Source organism: Triturus cristatus, chromosome 10 (assembly GCF_964204655.1).
Source record: "Triturus cristatus chromosome 10, aTriCri1.1, whole genome shotgun sequence".
NCBI lineage: Eukaryota > Metazoa > Chordata > Amphibia > Caudata > Salamandridae > Triturus > Triturus cristatus.
Window position 1 is genome coordinate 1,122,470,455 of NC_140593.1, and position 21,764 is coordinate 1,122,492,218.

The following is a 21,764-nucleotide window of genomic DNA, read 5'->3' on the forward strand; positions in this document are numbered from 1 at the left end:
GCAGCTAGGAGGCCAGGTTATATGTATAGCCTATCCCATTACTATCAAGGTTATAGTGGCACACACTTACTGAACACAGTTAGAGATGTACAGAAAGGGATATCCCCTTCTGCACTCCATAGTCAGGCTTGAGAAGACACACTTTAGGTCCAAACTCAAATATAAATGAGAAGTTGAAAAGTAAACTGTTTTGATTCCTCAAGATGGTAATCATACATATCGCTTCACTATGTACCATTAGATGTATTAAGTAGCTATTTAGCAACATTAAATAACCTGGTGTAGGATCTGTTTGTGGGATGTTTCCATTGTTTTACTGTTTGAAATGTTTAGCACAGGTTACTTTGGGGTTCATTTGTCCTTACCTTGACTAAGATTAAGACTGCTGCTTGACCAGGGCTCACACCTCAGTCAACCAACAACCCAATTTCTAACAGTTATCAATCACAGCCTGCCCTCCTTTCCAACGATATAATTACAGCAATCTTATGGTGCGCGGTAACAACAGTTACTCACACCAATAGATGAGGTTTCTATGCACTCTGTTGTGCAACCGTATGTACAAGTTATAGGCTGGTCTAGCTATATGATACTGAGACACTTTGGAAAGCTATCAGTAGGTAGTAGTTTTATGGCTCCCTTTGTTAAGGGATCCTTTGGCCACCAAGCTTTGAAAGGAGCTCTAACAGATTTGCCAACACAATTTTCTTATTGACTTTTACATCACTTCCTGCTAATGATAAATACTCCTTCTTGGTTCTGTTTCAGAATTTGAAATATTGGAATATGTCATGAGTTTCACTTCAGAACTGGCTGTGTCCTTTCACCCCATATAGTTGGAAGCGTATGCAGTAAAATCAATTGTTTTGTTCTATTACTGATAAAATACACGAGCAGCCGTATAACGAGAAAAACACTCCAATGCTCCCGGAAAGGGCTGATGTTGCTCGACATGATAAGCTCTTATTACATCCCATACTTTTTATGTTGGGTAAGCTGTCTGACCATGCCTTCCTCACCCCATATCTCAGGCCGGTGTGCAAAATATATGCATATAAAGGTGAAGCTGCTGGCTTTAAGCAGTACGTTTTTGTCAATAACTGTTACTATCCCTACTAGTACTCAAAATCATACAAGGAAAGTGAAAATGTAATGTAGATGTCTTATTACCTGTTCTAGCTTAATAAATAATAAAGTATTGTCTCTCCTATTGTAACAGGCTGGAGTGTTGTTCCAAACCATCCTGAAATCCATAACCATACAACAATACTCTCGGTAAGAAATTTTAATTTTCCATCTTTTGATTCTAGACGTGGTTTTCTTATTAGACAGAAGACTAAAACCACCTATTGGTGCATGTCCCCCTGAAATTCCTTCTGCCAGACTCTGATATGCTGCATTATGGGGCCAATTGTTTTAAATGGCAGCCATCGCCTTTACAGTATGATAAAAACAAAAAAGTAGTTGGTTTGGCAGCTTAAAAACAGCTTGTCCCTGTTCTATGTTGCTGAATGTTTATATGTTTGAATAAGTAGCAGTATGGGAAATTAGTTAATTTGTGTCCTTGGTATAAAGAAAACATTCAGGGTGAAATACCAACCTAAAAACAAGGGAGGTTAGGATTTTTGGATCTAGTAACCTATAGGAGGAGCTTTACATGGTACCAATATTAGGCTAATGTGAGCACAGCCTCACAGGGAGCCATACAAGCATAACAGGAATTTAAAAGCACCTTACAGTGTGGGGAAATCATAAGGGCAATGTTTGAAGTGAAGTGTTTTTGGTTTTAAAGGAACTGCACCATAGGATATAGGATGATATTGAAACAGATACACAGGTTTAAATGTTATCTTAGTGATATGTTCTGTGAAAACTATGGGGTAGAAAATCTCAAAAATAGGCGAGTTAAGTTAGCGATAACAGCAGTGGCAGTTACAGACTTGATATTTAGTCAGGAGTAGTCAGAATAATAATAAACTTTAAATGAAGAGCCATCGGGGACAGAATATTTTCAGCAGGCAGTCATGGCTGCCGCACACCTACTCCTTCTCTAAGGTCAATAAAAAAGTACATTTAATCACTTATGTCCTGTTTATGTAACACTCTGAGACTGAATGGCCCCTGTCAGCAGAATCACAAATTATCGCAGGTCAGATGGAACTTGCTTGTCAAACAAATAGAGAGCGGCATCTTGAAGACATTAGGTTTGCCGTACTTTGCCTGATTTTAAAATGGCGGCAATTCAAAGACATCGTGAGTACTTTACCCCTCTAGTTATTTTGAAAGTGTAATTCGAGGATGGTAATAAATCGTTGTCTCTGTTTTAAATTGTGTCCAGCCCTCATAGGTTGTTAAGCCCTTAGATCTGACTGACTGACCTGATATTTGATTTGGTTGGGCGCCTTTCTGGACTATGCCTATATATAGTCAATGGTCCTGCTCTCATGCCGCCATTTCATGAGGATTCTATCTCCTCACTACTGCTGTTACTACTATGATGATCCCGTTCTCAAGCCTTCAATGACTCGTGAAGCCATTGGACCTACTGCATGTACTGAAAACGGCGTCTACAGAGGACTGTTTCTCCCTAAGTTCGCAGTTCTTGTGGCCAGGCTGCTTTTTCCCTCATAGAGGGGCCTCCCATCGTCCTGTGTAACGGCCAATGCCAGTCTATAGAGCTGAGTCAATTTATGAGATCCCACAACGGCAATAACTTAGTGGGCCTTAATCATTAGCTTTGCACAGCAAAATCTCAACGCCTCCCATTGCGCTGCCTTTTCCGCCCCTGCACCTTTCTGTTGAAAGAACCAAGATCGCTGTCTTTTCTCCCACCGCCTTATCCTCTTCCCTATGATCCCACCATCTCTAGGTTTCTACTTTCACAATGGAGATAAGTCCAGATCCCAATGGTTCCAATGCCTTCATCATCAATTATCCAACTGACCTCTCCAAAAATGCGGCAAAAAAATACAAACACTGCATACTCAAAGCTAGACCAGAAATTCTATTCTCAGACCCCTATTTCTGCACCAACAAAGGTACCCTGGTGAATGACCTCATCTTCTATACCAGAAAACGGGCATGCTGGCGATTAATGTTCTTCTCCTTGCTCCGAATAACAGGATCTAAGAAAACCCCACATGGCATCAAACTAACAACATCTCACTCGTCCTCCCTCAAAGCCTCCACCACTATCACCCTGTACAATAATGGTATCATAATAATCCAACTTTCTAATAGCAACCTAGCAAAGATGGCCAATTTTTACCCCACTCTTAAAAATGCTGTGTATGGCAACCCCTCTGACTCCTACTCAACCTCTACTTCTCCGTTGGACTTAACTAGTACCACCCCCTTAACAGTTGCGAGTACCCCACTCTCCCCTAACCCCTCATCTCTTATTGATGATCCTAGCACCGCCTTGTCCCCAGTGGAATTATGTCATCCCACTAGATGGCTGGCGGATCTATGGGATCAATCTCATCACCGTCTGTCAGTCCGTCACTGGGTTTCGCTCAATCTGAGAGGTTCCCTCATGTCATACAGTTACTTGACGAGGCCCCTTTCCCCATCCATATTACCTTGCCACAGACAATGCCACTTTCTGAACAACGAGTCCCCACACAGGCCTCAACTGACTTACGCAGATGCTCCCCATCACCGATCTTTTCTCCCTCACACACCCCACCCCTAGACCAACATTCAGACCTGGCTGCGCGCCTTGACAAGATCTCTAGTCAGTTGCTCCGTCTCACTTCTGAGCTACATGACCTGAAATCCCTCTCAAATGACTTTTTCCCAATGTTCAGTTCTCTCTTCACCTCTTTGAATTGGCCCAGATCATCCACCAGGGACTGCGACTTCACGGATCAGCCGCTAGCCCCCGCCTTTTCGAAATCCTTTCCCCTACCCAATGCCTCCGCCAGCCTCATAGGATCTGGGACACTCCCGGCGTCTACTGATTATATTTAATAAGCGATAACTTTAAATTGGGACCAGGTAGGATTGTCGAGTTTGGTGTCTAAGAAATCATAATTAAAACCCTCTTTAATGGTAAAGTCGGATTTTAAGTCACAATCCCGGGGACCACTGCCTGCCCTTAAAAAAATGAAGCTGGAAAGATTATTTTTTTCTTTTTTAGAAGCAGCCCTTCTTCCTTTAAGGAAAACGTGTTGCATTTAAAAAAAACTGCTTTATTAAAAAAGCAGTCACAGACATGGTTGTCTGCTGATCCCAGTAGGCTACCATCCCTGTGAGTGCTAGCCATTCCCAATGGGGTCGCAAAATTGCGACTGCCTCATGAATATTGATGAGGCATGCAATTTGAGATCCCATTGGGAATCACAAACAGTGTCTGAGACACTGTTATACATTCACTTTTGCGAGTCGCAATGTGACGCAATTTGCGACTCGCAAATGTGCATGTTCGTACATCTGGCCCTAAAAGGAATAAATCAGGATCTGGGAAGGCTTGATAAATAATTGGGATCATTAGGTAGCAGGAATGGGAATCGGCAAAGACAGGAGTAGGAAACTGAGAATATTACTTTACTGACAAGAACTTGGAACAGTGAGGAACAGAACAGAAAATCAAGGGTTGTGATTTTTCAAACTCATACTGAAACATAGCAGTCTGGAGTCTAAGGATTTATTTTTCAGAAAGTGTAGCGTGGAGTAGCAGAACAAGCTCTTTAATGCAGATAGAAAACTAGTATAACAGAAAGTGTGAAACAGAAACCCTGGATTCATCTTGTGATGTTTCTGGGTTCGAGTTCTAAATAATGTTACCTATCTCTCTATTTAGGTCTCTTCTGCAGACAGCTTTTGCATATCTGTGGTTGAAAGACATACTGTGCCCCACACCAAAATGTTTAGTGGGCTTTGGGCTAGCCCATTGCTTACCATTTATTGCCTTTATTGTCCCTCTGATTCGCCTGCTGCTTTTCATTTGCATTCCTTCCTATTCTTGTTTTTGCCTATTTTAGAGCACAGCTTCTTTACTATCCTTTTGATTGGAAGACTTGTTGGTCTATTGCTCACATTCAAGGAATTAATGTTTTCCTATTCTTTCAGCACTTCATGAGAGAGCATGTGTTTTTTCCCACTCTCCCACATGTGCTGCCTGCCCTGTCAAACATGATGTCTGCTGCGAGCTCCATGTTGCTCCCTCCTCGCCATCATAGTTCATCCATTTCTGCCCTCAACTCTCGTAGGCTTTTATTTATTTTTAATTATTTTTTCCATCTCATATCTTTACCTCTTCGGCCTCTATTTCTCTCCCACCCGTCAACTCCCCCTTGTTCCACCCGGCATTAACTGCTCCCCAAGTAGTCCTCTATAGTTTCCGCACCCCTCCTTTGTGTTCTTAAAAATAAGTGTGTAAGAAATTGGGTTACTGGTTGCAGGCAGTGAAACCCTTCTCAAGCAGCAACCACAATTCATCTCAGGGTGAAATAACAAGCAAACCCTAAAATAACCTGTGCTCAACCATCCGGTAGCTTGGCACAGAGCAGTCAGGCTTAACTCAGAGGCAATGTGTGAAGTATTTGCACAACACTTCAAACTGTAACACCATAAAAACACATCATATTATGATCCCACAACAGATTTAGAAAAATTGAGTACATTTTAAGAAATAAAACAAGACCACAATGACAAACATCCAATCAGTAGTAACGGAGAAATGCATGTTTAAAGGTTTCATTAAAAATAGCGCCAAAAAGCACAAAGCGCCAACTGTGGATATCTGGTCATGCCAGACCAGGACGAAGTCACAAGTTCAGGCCACTCGCGATGGAGCACGGGCTAGCTACTGCGGCGAGGCTGCGGTGAGAGGTCCTGCAAAATTATGGAAAACCTTGTCGAACAGGCTTGCGATGTAAAGTCTGACATTATGGATGCCTTGCGTAGTTGTGGCAATGCGGCGGTTCCGAGGAGCTCCAAGGCTGCGATGTGGAGTCTGGCATCGTCGTGGAGGCTGCCATTGATGAAGGATGCACAGGCCTGGGCCAATGATGCATTGCGCAGCTGTGGTTACGAGGCATTGAGCTGCAATGCGGTGTGGATCTTTTCAGCAGTTCCAATTCACGCAGCAGCGGCAATGCATCTGGTCTGCTCGGGGTTGCGCCGCACAGCAGAAGAGATGCATCGGCTACACTGGAGCACCTTAAACCCTAGGTCTAGGACTGGAGTGGCACCCCATGGCAGGGTAGACAAATAGATGGCTGTGTTCAAGGTTGTAGGCATCTTTCCTGAGGCTCTAGTCAGAAGGCCAGTCAACTAGCCCTTGGAGTCAGTGTGGGGTCCTGGGTTCAACAGATGCAGGTACAGTCCTCCTCACCATTGGAGAATGGCAGCAGGTGAGCACAGCAGGACAGCAGTCCAGCAGAGTGGCAGTCCTTGTAGCAGCACAGCAGTCCTTGCTCGCAGGGTATCCACAGGTCCAGAAGTGAACTGAAATGTTGGTGTCTGAGGTCCAGTATTTATACTCAGTTGTGCCTCTGAGGTGGGTGTATAGCTTCTAAAGCATTCCCTTTGAAGTATCCTGCCTACCTTCTCCTGGCTCCAGTTTAACTACCGGGGGTATGGAGCCCTTTGTGTGGAGGCAGAACACAGCCTATTCAAGTATAAACAGGGCTGTGTTCAGCTCCACCCTCCCATCCTGCCACTGATGGCCCATTGAGGCACACCTAAGCTCTCTATTGTGTATGGCTGCCAATTATGAATATGCTAAGTCCAACTGTCAACTAAACCCAGTCACATGACCCAGAGACAAGCTACAGGCACTAAATGGTTACGGCAGGAAATGTCAACTTTCTAAAAGTGGCATTTTCAAAATTGTAATTTAAAATCCAACTTCTCCATAACTGAGGATGTGCCATTACAATTCCAAAGATACCAAACATGAACTGGTTACCTGCTCCCATTTGAAAATTACAACGTATTAAATATAGTAAGGATTCTCCAATGTCATCAAATGGCAGAAGTAAACCTCGCAGTAGGGAAAACAAATGTAAGAGTTTTTCACTACCAGAACATATAAAACTGAAAAGTAAATACCCAACCTTTTAAATACACTGCACTTTGCACTCTGGCTGTCCAGATCCTACCCTAGGGTTGACTTACATGTGTTGAACAGGAAGGTTTGGGTCTGGCAAAAGGTTTATTTTGACAGGTCAACATGGTAGTTTAAAACCGCACACACATGCTGCAATGACAGGCCTGAGACAGTTTTAAAGGACAACTTAAATGGGAGGCAGAATCAGTGCTGGAGGCACACTGGAAGCATTTAATTTATAGGTCCTGGGTACATGTAGGACCACTGTACTAGGGACTTATAGGTAAATTAAAGATGTCAGTTGGGGATAAGCAAAAGTCACCATGATTTAAGGAGTGAGCACATGCACTTTAGCACTGGTTAGCAGTGGTAAAGTGTGCAGAATCTTAAGGACAACATAAACGATATCAGCAAAAATAAAAGATGAAGGCAAAAAGTTTAGGGGAAGAGCAACCTAAGGCTGACAGGTCTAACAAAATGTCTATTTTTGTACTTTTTTTGGAGGTCCTGGCCACAGCCATTTGCTGCTAGACTTCTTTTTTTCAAATGCTCTGTTGCACTCATTAACATTTTTTTGTATTTTTTATTTACGCTCTAGACTGACTTTTTTTATCACGGAATGGTGACTAAAAATTAAGCAAAATGGTAGCCACCTCATGACATGTGCGCATGCATGGTGACTTATGCGCACACATACGTCATCAGGCTGTGTCACCATAACATCATGACGGTAGGTCAAAAAGGCAAGATGTATTCACCTTGGAATCCTTTTTTTCTATTTTTGCAATTCATCCAATGAGCTCAAATTATTAGTTTTGAAAATGCCAGCCAAATTAACTGCCTTTCTAAAACGTATAGTAAATTTACAAGGAAATACACATTAAAAATGTACAAGAGGGGGCATGGCCGAAGGCGTCAAGATGGCGGTCGCACTTTGAAAGTGCTCTGGACCCCCTCCGTCATCCGCCTTCTCTCCGGTCACTTCTGCTGCCTTCTACCTGTGTCCCGTGCTGCTGGAGCCTTTGTGCACCTCCTGCTCTTCTCTGGAGGTTTTTAGGCCCGCGATTGTTGCTGCCGCCGCCGGTGGGCGTCAGTTTACTCGGCCGGCCGCCGCAGAGCTAAAATGGCAGCCCCGCTGAAGTCCTGCTTTGCTGTGGTGGAGCCCTGACGCGGTCGACCCCTCCACCCCCTTGGCGGGGGCTCTCCTGGTGGCGAGGAGGGCGGAGAGTCCTGGCTGCTCCGAGTCTTCAAACAGCGCTGTGGAGGAGCTTCATGGACGGGCGGTTCCCGCGCTTTGCGCGGGAACCCGCAACCTCTTGGCTGCGGTGAGTGCGGACCTCAGGGAGCGGGAGATCGGCTGCCGGTATCAGGCAGCGGTGTGGGGGGAGGCCGATAGCACCTGTGTACACCAGCCTTGAGGGCATCTGCATCTTCACATCGGCTCCCTCCCTCGCGGTAGTGCTTGAGCTGCGGAGGAGGTGCGGCAGTCCTGGTCAGCCTCAGCTATCGAACCTCGCGTCCCTGGGGGCCCCCCCCTCCCCTCCCCTTGGACTGAACCGGCTGAATGGAGTGGGGGAACGGTTGGAGGGTGCGCAGGCCTGTTACCGCTGGTCTGAGGGCTTTGTTCATCATCCTGCTGGTTGCCCTAAGGAACCCAGGGCATTTTACTTGGGGTGGCTGGGGGGTCGCAGCGTGGCCTGAGCTGTTGGTCCCCTTGCAAGTTCTTTCGGCACCCACCTCCAGCCTGATGTGGGTAGGCCTTGGAGGCCTGGTGAGGTGCTGACTTCGGCTACCAGGGCGGGTAGCGGAGGGTGGGCCCAGGGTCGTGCCTGCGGTTCGTCTGGGGACATTGGTGGTGGCGGAGGTTAGTCCAGGGGTCTGCCGACCACACCGAGGGTGTCCCTGGTGAGTAGTGTTGGGGTCGGAGATCGGCCACTACGTCAGGTGGAGGGGCGGCCGGGTGGATTGATGCCCTGGCCCCCCCTCCCCTCCAGTATCACCCTCCGTTTCCGCTCCTCCTCTGGTTCTGGACCGGTTCCTTCCACCCGCTGTCAGGGCCGAACATTGGTCTGCTTCCCCAGCGGAGCCTCTGGGGGGGGGGGCCAAGGTGGGATTCGGCCACCGTGTCGGGTGGCGGCGGGACAACGCCTCCTGCCCCCCTTGTCGGAGTAACGAGCCTCGCGTCCTTCTAAACCGCGCTCCCTGTCATGAGGCGTGTCCTTGACCCGTCTGGTGGGAGTTTGAAGGTTTTTTACTGATCGGATTCCGGGCCTCGGCCACCACATGGACTGGCTGTTTGTCGCGGCCCTCTGCTTTGCCCCTGAGGGTGAGGTGGCGGCTGCTAAATGGGGGGGACCAGTTTGAAAACGCTGTAGTAGTGGTCGCCACAAGGAGTGACCGTTCCCCGCTGGGTCATCGTGTGGGGCCTACCATCTGGAGCGACCCTTTGGACTGCGACAGCCTTCCTTGGGCTCGGGGGGGACTTTAGGCGACGGGACCTGATTACCGACGGTCTGGGTGCGGCGGGTCCCCCCTCTCTTCCTCCGTGGACCGGCTCGCCCGTCCTATGTCGATAGGAGCCAGCTCTGGTGGCCATGGGCAAAAGCCATACCCAGCAGGCTCCGGCCCCCCAGATCCAAACGAAGATGGACCAATTTACCACATCGGACAGGGATCATGGCAGCAAAGCGCCCAATGGGTCGTGCACCCCCAGGGTCGACCTCACCACCATCCTGCAAGCGATAGGCACATCGCAGGCATCCATCGAGAATAAGATCAGAGAAGTACGAGGCGGAGGCTCGTATCTTGTCAGCGGAGGACAACATCGGCCAACTCAAGACCCAGGTGGCGCGCCTTCAGACTCAGACCTCGGAGCTCCACCGCAGGGTTGGGGACGCCAAAAACAGGTCGCGACGTAACAACCTGCGCCTTGTGGGGTTTCCCGAAGGAGTGGAACATGGTCGTGTTGACACTTTTGTGGAATCCTGGGTGCGCTCCTGGATGCCTAAGGACTCCCTCTCGTCATGGTTTGCTGTCGAGCGGGCTCAACGCTTCTTGGCTCCTCAACCTCCGCCCGGAGCCCCTGCCTGTCCCATAATTCTGAGGGTCCTTAACTTCAGAGACAGAGACGCTATCCTGGGAGCGGCCAGGGCAAAGGGCCTGTTACACTTTCAGAATGCCAGAATCATGGTCTTCCCAGACTGCACCAGGGAGGTGCAGACTTAGAGGCGAACTTATGACGAGGTAAAGCAGAAGCTCCGGAACTTGGGTCTCCGGTACGGCCTTCTCTTCCCGGCCCGGCTCAAGGCCCTCTTCCAAAATCAAACTATCTTCTTTGATACCCAACAGGCGGTCTGGAACTGGCTCACGGAGGAGCGGCCCCTTGCGGCTTGGTCGCCCTCCCCTTCAGCACACCGGGTTCCTTCACAGGCGCTCCTGACTGCGCCTCAACCCCGGAGGCGTCGAACCAGGTCACGTAAGAAGACTGCCCGTCGGGGGGGGCGTCCCCATCACCAGGGGTATCATCTGGGCGCCCCCCTCTCAAGCTTCGATCCAGGGCTCCGGTTCCCCAGGCCCGCCTGCCCGGCAGGTGGACTTGAGTGGTAACCCGGGCCACCCGGAGACCCCGCGCCAGGCCGTGTCCGACTCTGACCTGTCTCGGAGCCCTACGCTCCACGGATCTGGTGACGACGAGGTTGCTTGACTGAGGCTGAAATCGAACACTTTCCGATTCAACTCCCGACCTCTTAAGTGTGGAGCCGCCCTTCCGCCCCCTGGGGCAGAGGCCCTGCGGCCTTCGGCTGGAGGGCAATTTCATGCTCAGTCCCCTGAATCCCCTGAATCGGTTCTGGACCCGCCCGTCTGTCCCCTTAGTTCTGGAATTGGGGGGGGGGGAGCGCACGCTCTGGGGGCTCTCCACTGTTGTTTGACTCATTTCCTCCTTCATTCCCTGGATTCACCTGCAATTCATAATGTATGTAGTTCTATGTGTAGTGGCAGCTGATGTTGCATTTCATCCGTACCAAAGGAGGGGGGTCCATCTTCGCAGTATTCTTGCCTCGCTAACCGTTTTCTCTTAGCACCTAGTCTGTTTGTCAGGTTGTTGTTTTGACCTATTTCCTTTCAGGGCGACAGATGCTTCCTTTTCAGAAGTGTAGGGTGGGGGGAGTTGGGGGATTGGGAGGGGGGGGGAAGACCGTTGTCTCCTGATTGTTTGTTGTTTTTAGCCGCCCACGGGCAGCTGTCTCTGGGTTTCTTGATAGACACACACGCACAAATGCCTTCGGCGACGACAAGCGACTCCTTACCCCACGCGCCCCTTGCACCGAGGCCTCGAGTGAGGTTCATGGTTTCCCTTGGGTTCTGGGACCGCCCGAGCAGCGGTTCCCCCTTACGCACACTACCCACCAAGATGATGTCCACTCCACATAGGGCCCTACACATCCTTTCCTGGAACGCGAATGGTCTTTTGGACCGGATCAAATGTACAGCGGTTCTTGGCCCTGACATCCTGCTCCTCCAGGTAACACACCTCCTGGGTTCCCGATGTAACTTCCTCGCCCGCAACGGGTTCGACAGGGTTTGGCATTCGGGTTTCACGTGAGGTTCCTGAGGGGTGGCAATACTGCTCCGGAAAGGGCTTCCCTTCACCCTGACACAGGCTGTAACGGATTTGCAGGGCCGATACGTGGCCCTAACGGGCATGATCGAGGGGCATCCTCTTAACCTTCTGTGTACTTACATTCCTCCCACCAATCTGGCCTTTACCCTTAGCCAACTAACGCAGGTTCTTGCCTCCCTTCCCCAGGGTCTGATGGTTGTGGGGGGCGACTTTAATACGGTCCTGCATCCCTCGCATGACGCGACGGGCACCCCATCGGCTTCCTGTTTGTCCTCTGCAAAGCGACTTTCTGACTGGTCCTCCGCCTTAGGCCTCTGTGATGCCTGGAGAGTATGGAATCCCCGTAGAGCTCAGTACACACATACATCGGCAGCCCACGGCACGCGCTATCGTATTGACCTGCTCCTGTTACCGGCTGCAGACTGTCAATTGGTGACCGGGGCCGTGATCCTACCAAGGGGCATCTCCGATCACTCCCCTGTCTCCCTCCGTCCCGGAAACCCCCTTGCTGGCACCCGCACAGTCTGGCGGATGAATGCCTGGTTCCTGCAGGACGCGAACTTTGTTGAATCTCTCAGGCAGGAGTTGAAACATTACTTTTGCACCAATGCCGGCTCGGTCTCCTCGCCGGGGCCTTGTGGGAGGCCAGCAAGGCAGTGATGCCGGGTGTGGGTAGGGGTCTGGTACATGCGAAGCGCAGAGAGCAATCCGCCAGGCTGGCGCAGTTGGAGGCCCAGGCGGCGCGGCTGGTGGGCGCCCAGGCTGACCTTGAAGAGACCGTCTCCATTCGTCAGCTCGCACTGATCCGGGAGGAGATCTGCCAGATTTTGCTGGAATCAGCCAAAACGCTTTGGCGCTCCTCTGTGGCACGCATTTACGGTTGGGGCAACAAAAACTGCAAACTTTTGCATAACCTGGTGTCCTACCCCAAGGCCAACCGCATCATTCCGGAGATCCGGGGTGAAGGGGGGGCTCACCATGTCACCTCTCTGGTCATCGCTCGGACCTTCACCAGCTACTACGCAACCCTTTATGCAGCCCGAACCCCTCAGTCTTCCTTGGGGGCCCTATTGGCCCACACTGGGACACAGTGGCCCTGCCTCTCTCAGACAGATTCTGCAACTCTCGACCGCCCCATCACGGCCGAGGAGGTACACGGGGCCATCTCACTGTTGCGCTCCGGCAAAACGCCTGGGCCCGACGGCTATCCCCAGGAGTATTATGCGGCATTTCCGGACACGCTGGTTCCGCGAATGGTGGAGTTGTTCAATCACTTGGTGGAAGTGGGGTCCTTTCCGCCTGAGACGGACGTGGCCACTATTGTAGTCCTTCCAAAGACGCGGCTGCCCTCACTCGCCTGCGCGAATTACCGTCCCATCTCCCTTATTAATACGGAGATCAAACTTTTTGCCACAGTGGTAGCCCAGAGACTTCGCCCCCTCTTGCAAACGCTGGTCCATCTGGACCAATGCGGTTTTATACCTGCCCGGGGCACTCGGCATTGCATACGCCGCCTCCACCTCGCTCTGGCACACCGCAGCCATCTCACCCCGCCCTGCTCTTACTAGACTTCGAGAAAGCCTTTAATACGGTGGACTGGGGCTACCTGGGAGATGTATTGGAGAGGATGGGTGTTGGTCCCGCGTTCCGGCATTTGATCCGGGTCCTATACTCCGCTCCTAGTGCTAGGGTCCTTGTCAACGGTGTACTCTCCGACCCCTTCCCCATCCAGAGGGGCACCCGCCAAGGCTGCCTGCTCTCCCCGCTTTTATTTGCCCTTGCGATGGAACCCCTGGCTTTCCTTATCCGCCAATATCCCCTCATTCGGGGTTGGGCCTGGGACCTGACCCAGATTGACAAAATAGCCTTATACGCGGATGACGTCCTCCTCTTTCTGGCGGATCCCAAGTGTTCCGACCCGAGATGTCTGGATGCTCTTTCGGCCTTTGAGCAGATTTCCGGGCTCAGGCTTAACTCTGCGAAATCCACGCTGGTCCCCCTGCAACCCACATGGGCATGCTTTGATTGTCAGACATCCATCCCCCTGCGTAGGCAATCCTTTAAATATCTAGGGGTGTGGATCGCTTTACACCCGGAGCTCGAAAAGGCTATGAACATCAGCCCTCTGGTTACTAGGGCAAGGGAGGACCTCAAGAACCGGCAATCTCTCCCCCTCAACCCTCTTGGCAGAAGCACCCTTTTCAAAATGATGGTCCTCCCCTGCTTCCTATACATACTACAAAATGTTACCTTGTATCTCCCGGGGAGTTCGTTCCAGGAAATGGACGGGGTCCTTACTCGCTTCCTGTAGGGGGGAAGGAGGCCGCGAATGTCCCTGGCGTGCTGCCACATACCCCCCTATGACGGGGGAATGGGGGTGACTAATCTCCACCTTTACTACCTGGCCACGCGGCTTATCGTGATCCATGATTGGTTTGCGGGAGGCTGGTCCGACCCGGCGTACAGAGTGGAACTTATATCGCTAGATTTTTCGCAGCTCCAAGCCTATATGTATGGGAGTCCGGTGCCACAGGCTCTTCCCACCGTCACCAGGGCAGTGTTTATGACCTGGCGTGTGGCACTGAGATATGTAAAGGGGGATCGGAGACTTACCAGGCACACGCCCCTGTGGAGTGGGACGCGGCTGGCGGAGGTTTCCTCTCTCCAGGACTTTCGCAGGTGGGACCTCATAGGGATCTCGCTGTTGGGGGACATCTGGGTGGGGGACCATGTCAGATCCTTTGCAGACCTACAACACCGTTACTCCCTCCATTCCTCCCAATTCTATAGGTATCTACAATTGTGGCACGCCCTTCAGCTCCACGTCCCTTCCCCCGTGTCCTTCCCTGAATTCAGCCCCCTGGAGGCCCAGGTGATGATGGAGAACCTGGGTAGAGGAGGGGTGTCGCGGATCTACCGCTCCCTCGTGAACAGCCGGGTGGTCCTAGATCCGCTTCGCGCTCGCTGGGAGGGGTGGTTGGGTCCCCTGGAAGACGCGGATTGGAGGGATGCCCTTATGGCACCCAAAACGCTGACTACCTCCTCCAAGTAGCGTCTAGTCCAACTCTACTATCTCCACGCAGCTTACCTCTCCCCCGCACGCCTGTGCAATGCCCGCTTACGTCCCTCTCCGTCCTGCACGCGCTGCCAATGGGCTCCAGCTGACTTCTACCACATGGTGTGGCAATGCCCCGCCCTAGCGACATTCTGGACGGGGTTGGAGCGGGAGCTCATGCAGGCCCTTGGGTGGGAGGTGCCCCATGAACCGCGGCGTCTGCTCCTGCGGGTGTTTGACGGCCTTGATGGATCCCAGGCTGATAAGCGCTTGTTGGGCACGGCGTTGGCGGTGGCAAAACGAGACATTGCGGCACTATGGTCTCAGGCTAAATCCCCCTCAGTCCGGAGATGGAGGAGGGGAGTGGACTGGTGTGGCACTCAGGAGGAGCCTCTTTTTGAAGCCCGAGGATGCCCTGAACTGTTTGGTAAAATCTGGGGCAAATGGTTCAACTTACTTAGGGTCTGAGGTTTCCGTGTGCTTCTTGTATATTTTCCTTTTCTCAGTGGATGGTATGCCCTTCCCCTGAATGCTTTTATGAATTCTTGTCATTTCTGATGATTGCAATGTGCGTGAATAATGTGTCTGATTTAATGCCACTAAATTTCTTGTTCTCTTCAAAACCTAATAAAATTGATTATTAAAAAAAAAAAATATGTACAAGAAAGAATGGACTGCTTCGCTGTGTTGAATGGGAAAATCGAATTCCTAGATTATAATTCCTCTGTATTCCCAATCAAAACCCCTATCATGCTTTCAACAGAGGCATCAGCGGAGTCAAAATAAAGGCGATCATATAATGTGATCTATTCTGATAGCAGTGCGGATTTAAAAGGACAGAAGTGAATGTATTCTCAAACGTTTTGTTGACCTTTGATACATGGACGTTTTAGAGGGAAATCTTTGGTTGAAGCCTGTGAGAGTAAGGTGGTTCTTTTATGCATTAAAGGACATGTTTGTGGATGGCAGAGAAACGCAACCATGATAGGGTGTTTAAAGGTTTCTGTAGACAAAGGTTACTGCGTGGCAAACAGTACTACAGCAGATGACTCGATTCCCTTTCTGGGATTAAACTGATCACAACTTAAAGTTGTAAAGTGAGGAATTTTATATTTGCTTTCGATTCACAAGAAGAGGGGTGGCACATTAATAAAAGAAATATTTACGCAGAGGATTTCTTTAATGAAAATATTTGTTACACCGTCGGAAAAATCTCTTGAAAATGCACTTTGAAGAATTTGTGTCTGTAGACAGTATATCAAAATTAAAACTATATTAATCTCAGTTTTTATTAAATCACGTTATTAAGTATTCTGGAAGAAAGTGTCCGTGGATTAATGTAATAAACTGTGCAAAAAAGCAAACTTTTATTGAGCTAATTTAAAGTCAAACAGTTGGTTATACAGCATATGGTCATTTGGGGCGAGTGAATGATAACACATCGATTGTCCCTGTAAATTAAACTGCAGTGAACACATTGAACACACATACCCAGTCATTTACAAAATGGGACTCTTACAGAAATAGTGTTCATTAGTTTAGTTTCATTCATATGGCAATTTGCAATTTTACATCAAACCTACAAGAAATATTTACCAATACATGTTTTTTTATGTTAATCTCATATGCATTTATAAAATGTTAAGATACATGTTCAATGTGATATGTTTTTGTAAAAGTGCAGTTTGAGAAACACCTACAATAAAATATTTTAGTTTTAACATTGTCTGCCGACTTTGAAATCATCTAATGTAATAACCCAAAGACCCCGTTCCCTTTTGGAGCCATTTAGGATGACACTAACTATCATATACTCCACTGCAGGTTTACAATCCCCTAACTGCATTTTAGCAATGGCTGCATTCAAGCTAAAGCATCCTTTCCAGTTTTCCTCCATGATATCTCATTTTTCCACTCACTCTCTCGACTTTCTTTGAAAGAGATTTGTAATTTCTGCGAATAGGAAAACCCTGCCCTACCTCCGAAAGAGTTAAACTCAGAATATTGTATACCAAACTTGCAACTTCCTTTGCACAAGTACATTGATGTTTATTATTAATTCTCTTCAGGTTGTCTGCATCGGTGCTGCAAGGATTCACATGTGGTGCCTCCAACAGTTTGAACAGCACCACATTAAGCACCCTTATTCAGGCAATGAATGGAAAAGATGTCAACATTCCGAGTAGCCAGGTAATGCTTGGCTTAGTAACAGAAAATGCTTTGGATATTATTCACCTCTGTTTAGAAATGTTCCAGGCATTTGGATGTGTAGATTGCCTAGGCTTGTTTAATTTATCAGAGGTGAAAAATGGGGCTTGGCAAGAAGAATCAGAACAAAGCTTTCCAAACACCCCCCCCATACCAAGTCCAAATTAGTGTTCAACATACTAAGGGTCCAGTAATCTTTTTCTACATTGAAGCAACTTAATTCTGGGCCATGCCACTCCTATTAATAAGCCTGGACAAAGCACTACGCTAGGCTTGCGTAGTTTGTGAAGTTTGCGCTACTTCGCACTACGCAAATTGCATGTAGCACAGTGCAAACACCCGTAGCGTAGTGTAGCGGTCATTTTTTGCTTGCTCGCGGTCCTCAACGTCAAGTTGGCGACCGCGAGCAAACAAAATGACATCCCGGCGAGACTTTTTCCTCGTTCGCGATCAGCAACATCAATTTGCCGATCGCGAGCGTGGAAAATAAACCTCCCGGCGAGCTTCTCGACGCAGGGAGGTCAGGTTTCTCATTGCGAGTGGTCATGTATGCTTGCGACCGCTCGCGATGAGAAACTACCCGTCTGCGGTTGAGAAAGCTGCCGCTCGAGTAGAAATCTACTCGAGCGGCAGAAAACGACCGCTTGCACTGTGCAAGATGCAGTTTGCACTGATTGCACAGTGCGGACAAGCATCCGGCACTGTGCAATCCGTGCGAACAGCATCTTGCACAGTGCACTATGCACTTCGCGTAGCTACGCATAGCGCAAATTCGCAAACTACGCCCAGGGTTACTTATTAACAAGGTGTGTTTCACAGGCTTAGGTACACTATGATTGTGGGAAGCATGTATCAGCACTCTAAACGGTGAAGTACTTTCTGTGGGTAAACTTTCTCGCTTAGCCATTAAAACTTCCTTAAATCACATGCACATCAACTAATGCCATGCTTGTCCTGACATGGAAAGCCAGAACTCATACATGCCCCGTTCTCTGATACACCTTAAGTAAAAACAAAAAATATAAAGAGGTTTATAGAAGCTAACTAGAACTAGATGTAAAAAAGAAAAGACTAGGATAAGACTAGAACAGAACATGGATTACACTTTATTGCTCTCAAAATCATGACTCTCCTGACCATGATGCTCCGTGGGCACAATGGAATAAATCATTGTCACAGTGAATAACTCTACAGAACTGTATTTGACTTTAAGGAGTCCATTAACACCACAGCTCAAGTGATATGTGACTTATCTTCACAAATCTGTCACAAAGAAAGTATCTGATTTCTTCACCCAGAGTTAAAAACAGAAAATATCATATCAACTGACTAGTTAATACATTCTATAAAATCGTTACCCAGGAAACATGCTGTATAAATAATGTCTTGCTAAGAGAATATATAGTGCCTGATACTTTAAAAAAAAGCCATAATCACGCTACAGTTAAAGCAAATAGCTCTAAACTCAGAAAACATTTTAGGTTTCTGTCCCAAAACATATCTAATTGTTAGCAAACTCTTACAAAATACAGTAACAACGCAAATTCAGATTTGTTTAGAGAGAAAGGAAATCTTTGTCCCTAGCCAATTCAAATATCTTGCAGTGCAGACAGCTTTTCTAGCGAGAGCGCACAAGATCCTTGGGAGAGAGATTAATGGTACTCATCAATTCTCATCTTTTGGACCACTCTGTTGTCTTACATTCATTGAAAACTTCCACCTCATGCCACAAGCTCAAATTGTCACAGGTCTCGATGGGATTCCTCTTGCCAAGTTTGAATCTTTCCTTGAGTTTCAAACCACCAGTATTCAGATGGAACCTCATACATCCGCTGCCAGATTCCTTTATTGTGGCTTTTTCCAGGGATCAGCTCTTATCTCAATTCCGTATCAGTCCACCACTAGACAATGAAAAAAACTGAAGGTCTCATAATATAGCCTTATAGCCCACCGTAGCGGGCTATACCGGCTATTAAAGGCCCGCTGCGGCGTTAAAGGCCCGAGCCGAAGGCGAGGGACTTTAACAAAAGCAGCGGGACTTTAATAGCGGTATAGCCCTGCTACGAAGGGCTATAAGGCTATTAGAACATTCTGCCACTAGAGGGCAGAATGTTCTAACAAATTAAACAAAGGCCTCTCGAAGCCTGAGGGGATTTAAATCCCCTCGAGCTCCGAGAGCCCTTTGTAAAACATTGGAATGTTGCTCTGCAGGCCTTTACCAGCCCATAAAAGCATGGAGCACTCCATTGTCTACAATAGAGGTCCCAACATTCCAATGTTCTAATATATTTTAACGGTAAAGACATGAGTATGTGATAAAAAACTAAAGTTAATGATAATTGTCAATTGTAAATAATGCTTTTTCTGTGAAAATGATATTTTACAGATGAGTTGCATGACAAAGAGACTGACGCTGACTGGTACTTCAGCAGAAATACTGAATTACCCAAATGATGTCCTTTTATATGTTGGGTAAGGCCGTCCACTTTCTTGATTAATTTATTGCTTGCTTTGTTATCGAGTGTACAGCAACCTTAGGGTTGATATTGCGTTTGGCAGGGTGGCTGCCAGTCTAGCCACAACCAGCCTGGTACATTTAAAATGGTCTGTCCTTTGTGTAACCACAATTCTCCTGAAATGGCTCCTGCCTCGATGGCAGAAACCAGCTTGCTGGAAAACTACTGAAGGCAGGTCTGCAATGACATGTTAGTATGGAAGATCTGCCATATTCCAAAAGACATCCCCCCTTCCGAGGCGATAAGAAAAAACATAAGAAATCACCCCCTTGTGCAGCAACATTTCTCCTAGCCCATGGGGAATATTTTGGGACATTTTGTATCTGGGTCTGATCATGTCTGACATGGTATCCTCATAGAAAAGGGATGTCAGCAGAAATAGTGCAAGTTAAAAAACACATTGTGCCAACTTCTAAATGTAGTGGGGGAACCAAAAAGAGGATGGTGAGGGCATTTGCTAATTTGTGGTTGATGGAAATAGACTCCTATAAGTGAAGGACTAAGTTCGTTCTTTATTAGTTTCAGAGAGACTGAGAGTAAGCTATCCTTACTTTGGTTAAATGCAGCAGAAGATATGTCCTGCAATGCTCCAGCCAGATTAAACTGTATGGGTATTGGATCTCACCACCTGAAAAAGCATAGGTGAAGATAAGTTAACCAGGTCCTATTTCCAGGAAATGTCTCCTAAAGAGAAAACCAACAGGTTTACATGAACTTCACTATTAAATAGGTGCCTCCACTTCCACTACTAGGTTTTACTGTGCTTATTGTTTCTTTGTGTCATATTTATATTCTTTAGTCATGAAGCATGTGCTGCAGCAGACTGAGTCTTCTTCATGGTACCTGCTGTATTATGTGCAACAGCTTCATTATAACAAGGATTTATGTCATTGCTGCCCATATATGCAAATCCTTTGGAATTGTCAAACACAGTTTCTGGGAAATTTCGCAACTGAGTAATGATTTATATTGACTATCTTCTTACTCTTTCTCTACAGGCCTGATAAATACTCCAGTGCAATACTTTGCCAGAAATATTTCAATAAAACTGGGACAGCAAATATTAACATCTTACCTCAAGGCTCCGCTAAAAGACAAGCATTGCTGAGCAGTGCACTAAAATGCCTAGTAAGTGAATTCTCTACTATCGTTTTTTTTTAATTGTGAAGTCTTTTATTCTTTTGGGAATTTCTGTCAAAGAACAGGTTACTAGATGAAGTTCTTTCTGCAATAATTTGCATCCTTTTTATCAGGAGGATGTTCTGATAGGTGGTAGGAATGAAGGAGGAGAAGACAAATAATTATAGTGCAGAGATGTGTTGTACCAATGAAGAGGAACAGGCAATGACACACACAAGGAAAGAGCAGGTGCATATTGGACAATGGATATGAATAGTACCAAGTAGGAAAAGCAACCCTAATTTGCACAAGCAGGAAAAGGAACCAATAACCGAACAAGCACACAGATCCTAGGGTTGTTTACAGGTACTCCTAATACCATCTGCCACCATCCAACAACCATTTTAATTCTTTCTATCTTTAGATTTAGACCATCTTACTGTCATGTTAACTTTCAATTAAAAAATGTTGAGAGTGGCAAGAACGTCTGTCATTTTACATGGGTATGCTCTTGCTCAAATACTTCTCTTCTGCATACCACAACACCTCTCCCAACAAGCTGTACTTTCGACTACTGCCTTTCCTCCTTACAATCTGTGGTGGCATTTCAAGCGATTAAAAGTTTTCAAAAGTTGACCTAAGTGTCCCAAATCATGTATACACCTAGAACAGTCTCCAGAAATGCGTGTTTGAAAATTATGTAATTCACGTTCTTACACCACGCTAGGGTGACCACCTAAACCTGGTCATTAAGGACAATGACTCTAGTACTGACCTTATCAGTGGGAAATCACTTCTTCACGTGTGGTAGTCTATTTAGTTTAATTGAAACAAGACCCAGAAAACATTAGGCTTTCTCACAAACGTGCAGGACTGGATACTGTGTCCGCAATGACCTGGAGGGAGGTGGTCACCCCACATAGCCCGATTTTGGTACCAGTCTTGCTAACATGTGTAACTCTAATATGTCTGAGCTGTGCACACATTATGGCAGATCCACTCCAGTTCATTTGGTCGGAGAATGCAACATTATGTACAAAGGCTAGGGCAGAATGGTAGCAAATGCTAAAAAAGCGATGGGACTGGCACCTTTGTACACTTCTTATCTCAACCTGTTAAGGTACTACCCGAAGCTACGCGACTCAATTCAGGAGTCACATTTGCACATCTGGCACTTCACCTATTTAA

The 21,764-nt window shown here is 47.5% G+C and overlaps 1 protein-coding gene across 1 annotated transcript in view; it reads left to right on the plus strand.

The window, feature by feature from the left end:
* LOC146796679 (uncharacterized) overlaps window positions 1–21,764 on the plus strand; it is a 482,771-nt gene that overhangs the window by 360,990 nt on the left and 100,017 nt on the right. Inside the window, exons 104-107 of the mRNA XM_085631367.1 lie at window positions 1,220–1,275; window positions 16,803–16,923; window positions 19,328–19,413; window positions 20,456–20,585. Coding sequence (XP_085487493.1) covers window positions 1,220–1,275; window positions 16,803–16,923; window positions 19,328–19,413; window positions 20,456–20,585 — 393 coding nt within the window. The remainder of the gene's footprint in view (window positions 1–1,219; window positions 1,276–16,802; window positions 16,924–19,327; window positions 19,414–20,455; window positions 20,586–21,764) is intronic.